Here is a 12,570-nt window from a genome sequence, read left to right on the forward strand (position 1 = left end):
TATCCTGCTCTGTGTCTGTTTTAAGATTTTAGATTTCTAACATTCCGGGAGGTCTTTACGGACTGTGTTTCCCTCTTTGCTTTTCCTTTGGTAAAATGTAGAAAATAATATTCAAAAGCAGTCCCTGGGAGCTTTGGGGAAGCAGTAACCACAAATTTCCTAGGCAATTTTAGATCTTTGTTTTCTGATAAGTCTTAATGAATGAGATAAGCATCATAATCAACATTAAGTTCAAAAACTTTTTTATTGCCTAAAAATGACAAGCCAAATCACTTCAGCTCTGACCATGATAAAAATCCAAATACCTTACTAAAATAAATACCAACCAGCAGTGTCAAGACTAGGGTAAGGCAAGTGAGGTAATTGCCTCAGGCACAAGATTTAAGGCGGCCTCAAGAAAAACAAGAAACCCCAACACCTCAGTAATCAAGATAAATGATATTTTAATGCAATATTTTGAAAATTAATGCAAAAATTCATGATGAACAAAATACCAAAATTTTAAATAGACAGGATCAGTAACAGCGCCTTGCCAAGCCATACTGGAGCCTGAGACAAGAGGAAAAATCAGTAATACTGATCCTGTATTTATGGAGAATTCTGATTTTTTGTTTATCACAGAATTTTTTGCATTAATTTTCATTTATTTAAATATTGCATTAGAATATTATGTATCTTGATCACTGAGCTTTCTGGTGTCCCCTATAAATTCTGCATCCAAGACAAGGACCCTCACTTAACCCCCCTAGTCCAGGCCCTGCTAATCAGAATGGCAGTGGTTTCGGAAATAAAGTGACGTATCCCCTCCTCTCAAAATGTTGATTTGGGGGTGAGGAGGGATATTCACAGTTATGTTTACATCTTGTTATCATCCCTGGGCAACATTTTGGCTCTGGTTTGGCTGTAGTCTCAATTAGAAGGCATTTTCTAAATCCCAAAATGGAAAAGTTGTCTTTTTGTTAATTCTGTCTGAAGGTATCATATTATCAAAATCCATTACGTCTTAAAGAAAAAAAGAAAAGAGCCTAGTTAGGAAAACTCATCTAGTTCAATTCATCAAAAGTTTCTCCTTCCACGGTAGTTTCCTCTGCTTCTTTCCCTATTAGTCTTGGCAGGAGAGGGCCTGTGAGGTTTCTTCCGGTATTCCACCTTTGTCCATCCTCCCTCACTGACTTTGGTTTCCTCTTCATTGGCTCTTAAGTCAGTCTCAGGGTGTAAAGGCATCCCGGGTATGGTCCTGGGTCGATGGCAGTCATTTGGGCTTCTCTTGAAGTCAGGTGACTGCTGAGCATTGAGCGCCGACTGAGAAACACTGTAGAATTTTCCAGAATATCTTTCTCGCGAAGGTGTGGAATGAGGACTCTTCCCACTGTACCTTCCCCTAGGAGAAGAATTGAGTGATACGCTCCCACGATCATATTTGTTCTTGTTTCTACCTGAGTATCGACCCCTCTCTAAAGAGCGGTCGGTTGGAAGACTGGAAAAGCCACTGTCTCTAGAGTTGAGATGTAGAGAAGAGAAGTTTTTGGTCAGTCCATACTGAGTAGGAGAGGAGCTTCTGGATTGGTTTATGGGTGTAATCTGTTGATACTTAATGGGCACCTGGGTCCGTCTTACAGCAGCAGCATAGGAATCCTGGTCATTGAAATAGGGGAAGAATTGTGACGCCAGAATGGGATTGCTCTGGGAACGCTGCAATGAAGTATTGGATGCAATCTGCCGCAGCCTCAGAGTGTCCAGCCACTGGCGATCAGCACCTGCAGAGGAAATGGAAATGAGCCTCTTTTAAGCCACAGCAAAGCTGCCTGCCTAATTCATAATCCTGTCTCAAGATAATTCAGGCCTCCTTGGGATGCTCTCAGCTTTTACCATTCATAGAAATTCTAGGCTAGGTATAAGGACATTTCCTTTATTATTATAAATACTTCTTAAAAAAATAAGGCATTTGTGCTAAATGAGTATGTGCTATATGCTTGGCCTCATTCCAGAGGCCTTTACTTACATGATCTCATTCACTCGTCCCCAAGGTCTCAGGATAAGTACAAATGATCCAACTCTGTAAACTAGGAGACTGAAGCTTGGGAAGTCTGGTAACTTGCCCAAGGTCATTCAACTAATAATTCCAGGTCCTTCTGCATCTAAATCCCACCTTCTTCGCACTTAGCCATGTCATCACTTCTAGAAATTGCTGTTTGCATGTGTTTGGATGGTAGGGGCATGTTCAGTAAACGAAAGGTTTTTTTGCCAGCAGGCACTTTCATAAATTCTCAAGAACCCTAAATGCAGATGAAAGAAATTGGGTTCCAGTTTGAGACAGCTGGGGACTGTCTGGAAGAAAGACAGCTCACATCTCCAGAGGAGAAATTCTGAGGTTCAGGAATAAGAAATGGGTTTTTTGTTTGTTTCTTTGATTTTTGTTTTTCTTTCCCCTGTGAAAAATGAAGCTCCGTGGCCAACAGGAAGAGAAGGTGAAAGAAAGTGGTCAATAAACAGGAACCATTTAGTAAGCTCTATTTCCCTGAATAAGCAAGTCACACCTGGGATCTCTTCTGCCTTCTGCAGGACCTAAGTCATCTTGCCCACATCCTGAGTTCCCTCCTGGTCTTCCCTGAGCAACGCTTGCCATGCTTGTCACACGGAGCTTCTGGAGGGGAACAGAGCGTGCCCACTTCTCGCTCCAGCAAGCAGCCCCCCTCACTGCCCTGCACAGGTGACCACACCTCAGAGGTGAGTGACTTATCCCGATACCGGTGACCTGTGTCCAGACACTCCTCACAGCCTCACTCAACCACAGGGCCTTCTTGCCTTCCCCTTGACTCCTCTGAATTTGTAGCTTCTAACAGAGCCCTGATTTTGTTCAGTGTTCAACCCCCTCATGGAGCCATGTGCACTGGCTGAACACATTCTGGCTCTAGTGGCAGACTTTGATTGACCTGAGCCAGATACAGTGATGTTGTGGGGGAGGAGTGGACACACAGCTCAGTTTCTGGCCAGAGCAACTTGAGAGATCATCTGCTGGGAGTGTGTAGGCAAGTCCTTGTCACCCGTCAGTGTGAGAGCAGGAAAGGCATTGGCCCCTTGTGTCTTCTGCCCATTGCCATATCTTATATGATGGCTATGAATGCGGAGGAGCTGGACTGCAGAAAGGCGACAGACTGTGAAGGGCTGAGTGGAAAGAAGCAAAGGTTTGTTCCTTGTCCTTAATGTGGGTGAACCAGCCGCTTTTACTGCGTCTGAGCCCAGCCTTCTTCTGCAGAAGATAGCACATTTTATTAGAGTTAAAACCCATGGTTTCAGCACATTAGAATGCCTACATGGCTGGTCCCTACCCGAGTAGGGACTCATGGGGTCTGGGGTTGGGCTTGAGAATTTGCATTTCCTTTTGTTTTTATAGTTTTTAAAAATTATTTATTTGACAGACAGAGATCACAAGTAGGCAGAGAGGCAGGCAGAGAGAGAGGAAGGGAAGCAGGCTCCCCGCCGAGCAGAGACCCTGGTGTGGGGCTTGATCTCAGAACCCTGAGATCATGCTGAGCTGAAGACAGAGGTCTTAACCCATTGAGCCACCCAGGCACCCCACGAGAATTTGCATTTCTAACAAGTTCCTATTGGTCCTGAGACGGCTGTTCCTGGGATTACACTTTGGTCCATTTGGGAGGAAGTCGGTGGAAGTTGGATTTTCTGTTAAGAAATAATACCTGAACTGATCCAGGTGGTATCCTTGGAGTTTGCATGTCAAAAGGGAAAAAGATATAGGAGGGAGAAGGAAGGGAGGCAAACTAGCTAAAACTAGGGAGCCAGATGGGGGATCCTTCCCAGAGGAAGGTCACTCTCTCCTTCTGTCCTGCAACCTCTCCTGTTAATCATAATCAGAGGGAAAGGTTGAGCCAAAGCCATTCCACTGGGAATTTGAAGGGTATTGACCATTCCTAATGCTCTTAGAGAAATAATTTGCTTTCTCCCAAAAGACTTAGATTACAGAGGGATCTAGGACACTTGTTAGACCTCTGTCCATTGTCCTCTTTGGGGAATGTCCCTAGTTTGTCTCCACCCACATGGCGACAGTTCAGTGTACCACCTACCCCCCCCCCCGCCCCGCCCCACCTCGCCACGGGATACCCCACCTACCGCCACCTCCCACCACCTCCTTCTGCTGACAGTAAATTGGTCCAGAGGAGAAGGCTTGGACAAAAACAACAAACAGGTCTTACTCTGGGGAATCTGGAATTGGGACTGATAAACTATTTGGTGATTCTCAAAGTGGTAGAATTCAAACTCTATGAACTTGGAGGCAGAGGGCACCTACTTTGTGTCATGTGGGTTGGGAAACAAAAACAGCTTTTAGTAAAAGAGAAATACAGCAGAGATGGAGACAGAAGACCCCCCCCCCCCGCCCACAGATTTCACAAAAGTGTTGTAGAGATCCAATAGGATTGTGGCTAACAAAGCCCTACAGAAGTAAAATGTGCCCTACAAATATTACTTCACTGGGAGAGGAACATTAATTATAAAAAGAAGTCCTTTTAAGGCATGATAGGAAACATACGTGACAAGATGGTTGAATTAGCAAATAAAAGAACTTAGAAATGCAGTGTTCTGTGCTGGAGAGACTCAACACCTATTACATGGGTTAGTCATGTGTAGAAACAGCATGCCTTAAAGAGTGTGTGAAAATGTGTTTTGTGGCTGAGAAGGCTTGGTAGAAACTCCTGTTCAGTCATCGCGGCCAGAATGTCTTTTCACGATTCACTGAGAAAGAAAAGAACCAAGTCAACTGGGTTGACAAAGGCAGACAGGTCCAGCGTGCTGTCAGAAATTTATTGGTGAGCTATGGATACTGTCCAGGCTTCTGGGCCCCCGGCTGGTGGTCATAGAAGGTCCGGTGCGCTCGACAAGCTAGTCCTACAGTAGAGGACACTTTAGTTAGGTTCTCAAAACTCAGTGACCCTAGCCCTAGGGGCACTTTATTTTCCATGCCGCCAAAGAACCTTCTGATGTGGCTTTTCAAGTGTGTTTTCTTATTGGGAAAAACAATGCACTAATCAGAAAACACGTACTTCTGGTTCATTGGCAGGTGTGTTTCTCGTGATAAAAAATGAATTGCATGGGGGTTTATGCATCCAACTCTCACGCGTCTGTCAGCTTGTAGTCCCGCAGAGCCTATCTCTGGGTTGTACTGAGTTTCTGGACCTGCAAAGGTGAAGGTCAGGACCTCTTCCCTGAATCTACCAAATAATGACCAATTTAACAGCAAGTCCGCTGGCCTTCCCCTATGTAATTTCTAATCTGTTTCAGTATAGCATCTGTAATTAGTGTCACCACGCTCCACCATACACATTTCGCATTTTCTCTTTATCCTTCCTTACCTTTTTTTGTCCCTCTCCTCCTCCCCTTCCTTCCTCGCTCCCTTCCCCCATCATTCTTCTGCTCTGATGTATCCGTCCCGTTCAGGTCTCAAGAAATTGCCCCAATGATACCACTGGCTTCATAGGAATGTTTGCCGGACCCACAAGATTCATATCGCTGTCTACAGTTTTGGAAACTAAATTTATGCATGTGTATAAATATACATATATATTCTTATTTACCAATATAACATAATCATTAATTTTCATCTTTTATTATAGTCATCCAAATACTGAAATTTCTTGTGATATGCTCACTTATAAGTCCATAAATACTACTGTGCCTATCGTCTGTTTATAAAACCAATATTCTAAAAATAAAAGAAGGAAGTCTTATATTAGAAATCTATGTCTATTCACAGGCTGGCACTTATCCTGGGTATGAGAATTTGATATTCAAGTTTTTGGAGTCTAGCACACATCTAACTTACTTGAGTCAGACCTGCTTCTAGAGTTGCCCTCTGAGTTGGACAGTAATGTCTGAATGGCAAGTTGGACAGCTTTCACTTCATCCTGAGGTTTCGTTCGGCTCCACTGAATTGAGTGGACATGCTTTGTGCTCTTTGGAGCTCGGACATCACTCTGATAAATAAAAAAGAGAGAGAGAAACTCACGACCCAATGTTCTATGTTTATTTTATAGGAAGAAAAGAAAATCAGGTTATCATGCCATTTGAGTTCACTCCTTATAACACTATTATCACTCCTTAGAACACTATTATGCCCTACGTGAGGTATTTGTACAGTTGGCCTAAATATGGTACTATGATGTAACCACTTTAGTCCTTAGTGGATTACAGAGTAGTTCAAAACGCGGTTGTCTTCCCTCAGAATGTATTCTATTTGGCAAATCTCAGCTTACCTTTTTGTCTACCAAGAAACGAAAAGTGATTTCTTCTGTTAAAAGTACTTGAAGATAGGTCTGAAAACATAAACATCTGACCACTATTTTGCCCACAACTGCCTCAGATCATCCGGGTAACTGGGTGACTGTGGGCAGCATGGTGGACTAATTATCCCCATGGAGGGTGCAAAGTAACAGGTGCAAAAGTGAGACAGGATAGGGAATTAAGAATAGCACCTAGAAAAAGGAGAGGACACCAGATCCAAGACGTACCACCTTCTCATTCTGAAACCCTTCATCACCAGGTGTCATGAATCAGATTCAAGAGCCTCTCAGGCTTTATTATGGTTATGAAAATATATTTAAAAAAACTCTGAAGTGACCATTACAAACACAAGTAGCACATCATCATCACAGACCATGAGGAGGAGGAGGAAGGAGAAGAAAGAGAAAAGAAGAAAAGAATTGAGTGTGGTTTGTCTCTACAACTAAGGCAGGCAGAGATGAAATCTGGCTGTTAGAACTGTCCCGTTGCTAAAGAGAAGGCTTGTCCTGCGCAACGGGCATGGGTCAACAGATTCCAGAATAGCCTAGAGTCTAATCAACAGCTTTCATTAAGTTTTGTGTCCTACAGGCAACGTTTGGACAATTAATTCTGTTTCTCAGGCACCTCCTCCCTGACAAGCTCTGCTCGTCGACTGGTGAGGATAAGTAACTGCTGTAATGCTCCTCACTTTCCAGCATCAGGTCACCCCGGACAAGAGGAGTGTCCCGGCTTTGGATTTGTAATGCCGAATCCAAGCCAAGCTGGCAACTCAGAAGACCGTCACAGCGCAGCAGTGCGTGGAGTCCCATCTGAAAACGATTTCCTTCATCTTACTGCTGGGAAGGGAACAAGTAGGACAACCGGGGAAGAGCAGGAAATGCGTTCACAGTCCGAGGACCTGGCTGTGACGCCACTGATGGTCACTGACTACCCCAACCGCAGGACTTCTTCCATCTCTCTGAGCCAGTTTTCCCTAGCTGCCGAATGAAGCTAATGCTGCCTGTCTTTCAGTACTGATGCAAGGTTAATACAAGAAAACAGGTGTAAACTTCTGTTATAATGCCTAGGTCATGGTGAACCCTTACAAAATGTTTCCTGAATGAGTAATTGAGGGAAAGAATGAAACATACGTCCTTTGGAGGGCAGATACATGCTAATATATCCATGTGTGACAAGACTCTGTGCCTTACTGCTTCCCCTCCACCGTGTTTCTGCAGGGTTTCTACCTTGTAAAGTGGGTATCCCACCGGCCATGAAGATATTGCTAAAGTTAAAAATGTAATCACGTTACTTTAAGCAGTAGAGTGCTTAAAACACCCCATTGGCTTCCTGTTGTGTTTTTAGTAAATCCAGACTCTTCACTGTGACCCCGTGAAGCTCTCTGACTCTGCCTGCCTACCCTCTTGTCATTGTCCTCTGTGCCTCAGGACCTTGAGCTTGCCTTCCCCTGCTGCCTTCTTCTCCTCAGAGGAAAGGCCTACCCTAACCACCCAGTCTTATGTCCCAAGTCTCAACTATTTTCTGGTTACCACTTACCACTCACCACTCTCTACATATTTGTTACCTACTTATTATCAGTCTCCTCCCACTGGAATATAAACCTCAAGAGAGAATACAGATTTAGTCTATACTAATCCTAAAATAGTAACTGTCAGTAGATATTTGCTAAATGTATGAATTTTAATTTAATTTTTTAAAAGATTTTATTTATTTATTTGACAGAAAGAGATCATAAGTAGGCAGAGAGGCAGGCAGAGAGAGGGGGGGAAACAGGCTTCCCACCAAGCAGAGAGCCCGATGCAGGGCTCAATCCGAGGGCCCTGAAATCATGACCTGAGCCAAAGGCAGAGGCCCAACCCATTGAGCCACCCAGGTGCCCCTAATTTAATTTTTTGAAAAAATATTTTATTTATTTGGCATAGATAGAGGAAACACAATCAGGGGGATTGTGAAAAGGAAAAGCAAGTCACCCCCTGAGTAGGGAGCTCAATGCAGAGCTCTACCCCAAAACCCTGGGATCATGACCCGAGCTGAAGGCAAACAACTAACATCTGAGCCACCCAGGTGTCCCAAATTTTAATTTTAATAGCATATTTTCTTTAACTGTCAGTTTTTCTATTTTTCTATATATAAAATCTATGGAATCTGTTTTTGATGATCGATATCCTGCCTGCCAGGTGATGGTAGAAGTTGTGCTCCATCCTTGTGACGAATCATTGATCTATCCTCAACCCTAAACTCTAAGCACCAAGAAAGCAAAACACTGTTTTGGTCACTGTTTGGTTTCCCCCAGTTCCTAAAATGTTATTTCTCACGTAGAAGATGTTCAGTCATTAATTGACAAATGGATGAATTACTCCCGGAATCTTTATTGGGTGAGAATATCCTGTTCTCTTTGCCTACCAACATTTTGTTAGAGTAATTATGTTAATCTTCCCATATTCATGTTTCTTAAATAGTTTCTCTTCTAATTTTAAGCCCCGAGAGGAAGCAAATAAATTCCCACCGAGAAACTGATGGTAAAGCCACCAGTACCCTACCCCTCCCCAATGCCAAGCTTACCTCATAGGTGACAGTGCATTCTACAGTCTGATTTTCCATTATTCCTACAGTCCACTTCTCCATTACAAATGGGGGCTGAAAAACAAAAGTTAGGATGGTGTAGAGCCTGCCCTGCTACAGTATGTATCTTTGAGGCCAGCTGCGCCATATGCAATTGACAAATAGAGCATAATGACAGATTATCGTGAAAGTCCTACTGTTGGTTCACATGTGATGACTCACAACAGGCTAATGTTTTGGATGTTGGTTTTCATAAGACCTCTTTTTCTATAATTATAAACAGTCTTGTGCCACAGTCTTCCCTTCTCTGGTATATCACTCAATTCTATCATTAGGCCATTATTCCTGCTAATGTTTTACAATATCTGTAGAAAGCTTTCTCATGTTTAAGAGAAAGCCTTAACAATTGAGACCCCAATGTGCCTTACTTGAGTGCAAGCAGTAGCTGAGCTAGGGGCTTCAACAACTCCTCGGCTTTTCCCTGTTTCTGGCTATTCAGCTGCCAGGCTGTGTGTACAGATGAAACTGTGGCAACATTTCCTCCACTGTATTAAAACAAAGGATTCATGAGAAGCCTGTGCCTTTCAGGGGAGACTATGTCACTCCAAAACATGTCGCTGTGGCATATGTATTGTATTTTTAGCTAAAGGCCATCAAAACCCAGCAGCCTCAAGGAAAACTTTTACTTCTCCTGTAACTGCCTAGAAGAATTTAGATAGGGCACCTGGCCGAGAAAGAGAGCTATTATCAGAGATAACTTTTTATCTGAAAGACCTATCTGCATGGCTCGGCAAGCTTCTAATTATCAAACATCTGCTCTTCTTATCTTCCTGTGAATTGCCTTCCTCCCCTTTGAAGCCCCAGGCCCCTGGCTCATTCCTCAGTTCAGGATGGCACATAAGCCCCAACCCTGGCCTGCTCTTGAGTCTCCTATCTTTGGGGCTCCTGTGTGTACAAAATTAAATTCTTCTCCTGCTAATCTGTCTTAGGTCACTTTAATTAGCAGACCAGCCAAAGAATTTAGAAGGGTAGAAGGAAATATTTTCACCTTGACACCTTGGATCCTATTTTAGTTTTGATGAAAATGGTCTTTATTATAAGTGAATCTCCACTCTCTTAACCACCCTCCACCCCTTCATTCTAGCTTTAAGGTTACAAATGACCAACTGGGCTTGAGATGGGTACAAAGCACATGCAGTAGAGATTTAACAGGGCCTTTTTTTCTTCTTTTCTTCTTAAAATGAGGATTGTTAGGATGCTGTTGGTGTTAAAAAAAAGTTCTACAGATTTTGAATGGTCTGCCCCAATCCTATTTTTCCTACAACCCCGGTTAATATTGGTGTATGATGTTGCAGAAGATGTGTTTCTTTGGGAGTGCATATGTGGCATTATACCAGAAACACCTGTATTTGGGTTTACAACTCTACCCTGTCATTTTTGCTGTGAGCAGATTCCTTCTGTTAGCAGGCAAGGACTAGGATCTTGCTTTCAAATGGCATAGGTTGGGGGTTACAGAGCAAGCATCTGTCCGGTCTTCAAGACATCATAAAACGTCCCAACAAAATCAGGGAAAGTTAAAACCAGAGCATAACCTTTACAGATAAATAACACCACTGAAATAACTCCTAGTTACTCAGAAGATTCCAACAATGAATATCAATCGACTTGATGAATATACTTGTAAATTAAAAGGACTTGGATGCTTAGCAATCTTATGCTTAGGAAGGAACATATTTGCAAGTCTTTTTTTTTTTTTTTTTTTTATTTATTTGTTAGAGAGAGAGAGAGATACAGAGTGCAAGCACAGGCAGACAGAGTGGCAGGCTAGAGGCAGAGGGAGAAGCAGGCTCCCTGCCGAGCAAGGAGCCCGATGTGGGACTCGATCCCAGGACGCTGGGATCATGACCTGAGCCGAAGGCAGCTGCTTAACCAACTGAGCCACCCAGGCGTCCCCATATTTGCAAGTCTAATGCTGTGGCTTTGAAGACTCTTCACTTCCCCACTTGTGTTTGCACCCAGGTTCTTCTTTGCTACAAACCCCATTTTCTTCACTGAAACCAAATACACTGTTCATAGTATACTTAAGAATGGCTTATGTGAAGTTTTGAGTGAATGTCCAATGCATATCATGGTTATTTGCCTGAGTTGTTGACCTTCTACTATTGAAGTCTCATCTGTGTTTTTTCAGTATTAGTGAGAGAGAACTGGATTTTTTCCCCCCATTTTGAGGAGAAGCTAAGCATTTCTCTGAGTCTGTCTTCTCTGTTTTAATGCATGTACTTCTACCACTGACGTATTCTCTGGCCAGAGGTGTGAACTCAAAGAAGCCAAGAAGACGTCAACACAAGCCTCATGACTAACCTCCCCTTAGTCCTTCAAGAAATTGAAGACAACCAAGAAGGCTTTCCACCTTCCAAGTTTTTCAAAGTTTAAAATGACCCCAAAGTTGAGGTAAATATTTTCATGATGCCATTTTCTTTCCTTTAGTAAGTGATGGAGTAAGTGTAAAGAAATAAAGAAGAAAATTTTTTTTTTAAAAAATTAAAGGACACTTTTTTGGTAGTACTTTTTAGTTCACACAGCATAAGTGGAATTTTAACAAAAAACTATTATGATCTCAATCTGCTAAATAAAATGTGCCTTTCAACAGCCAGCTTGAGGCCGAGCTGATGTGAACGTTGACAAGCACAAAAGCACACTGCTGGGGGATTTTAATGTCTTTGTTTGATATCTGTGAATTCAAAAAAGCTTTTAAGCCGTAAATAGAACCCTACCTTTGTCATCTTTAAAATCTCTGCATCGGGTAGGTTAGTGTTGAATGTCACATCTTTGATATAGGTTATTGCAATTTCATCCCCATCCATCTCCATATACATTTTCCACTTACAATCCTGGAATTAAAAGCAAAATTACAGAAATTTCAGAAAGTGAAACCATTTGTTTTAGTCTCAGTCTCATTTATAACACATGAAGTTTTCTGAATGAAATGTTACAGAAGTTTTTTTCCCTTTTTTTTTGAGAAAAGGACATGAAATTACATCTCTTTATATATCTAAATAATTCCCAGTTAGTGCAGTCATGAGACATAATTCATCAGTGTAAATGTTCTATCATGTGAGTTACAAACTCAAAATCCTAAAGGAGCCAGGCAGATAATAAAAATGAGTAAAGCCAGGCAATTTCATTATAGAACCCTAAATTGCAATCTTTCAAAGTAGACCCACTTAATTTACATATTAAACATTGTTGGAATATTTTTTCATTCACACAAAGAAATGGGGACTTCCCATTTTGAAATATAAGACCCTCTTAGATCTAACTTTTACTTTTTAAGTATTGATAGTAATATGGGCTCAAGAAATAGTTCACTTTCCTCCTAACAGGAAGGAAAACTGCAAATATGATAGATAGTGACTGATAACTGGCCCATGTGTTGGGGAATTATGGAAGGGTTAGGATTCTGGGGGTCTAAAGGGCATCTGCCCTAAAGGGACAGCCACCACTCAGCTTCTGTTGACTGTCCCCACATGGGAATATGAGCTCAGTCTTGCTGGATACATTGAGGTTTCATGAAAAGCTGGACATCTGGATTTTTACATGAAGCCTCTAGGTTTTTTTAAATGATGTTAATTAAACTTTCAGTAAAACCATTCTATAGTGAAAAAGTGCCCTACATCATTAGTTGGGGAATGTGAATTAAAATGTCACCACAAT

General features: G+C 42.2%; 1 protein-coding gene across 4 annotated transcripts in view; it reads right to left on the minus strand.

The window, feature by feature from the left end:
* Nucleotides 1-225: 225 nt before the first annotated feature.
* The window catches only part of MAP3K20 (mitogen-activated protein kinase kinase kinase 20), a 179,032-nt gene continuing 166,687 nt past the window's right edge, over nucleotides 226-12,570 (minus strand). For all 4 annotated transcript variants that reach the window (XM_059167018.1, XM_059167015.1, XM_059167016.1 and 1 more), the window contains 4 exons: nucleotides 11,631-11,747; nucleotides 8,857-8,931; nucleotides 5,837-5,987; nucleotides 226-1,757 (listed from right to left, as the gene is read on the minus strand). In XM_059167018.1, coding sequence (XP_059023001.1) covers nucleotides 1,057-1,757; nucleotides 5,837-5,987; nucleotides 8,857-8,931; nucleotides 11,631-11,747 — 1,044 coding nt within the window. In that variant the 3' untranslated portion in view covers nucleotides 226-1,056. The remainder of the gene's footprint in view (nucleotides 1,758-5,836; nucleotides 5,988-8,856; nucleotides 8,932-11,630; nucleotides 11,748-12,570) is intronic.

This window comes from Mustela lutreola, chromosome 3 (assembly GCF_030435805.1).
Source record: "Mustela lutreola isolate mMusLut2 chromosome 3, mMusLut2.pri, whole genome shotgun sequence".
Taxonomy (NCBI): domain Eukaryota; kingdom Metazoa; phylum Chordata; class Mammalia; order Carnivora; family Mustelidae; genus Mustela; species Mustela lutreola.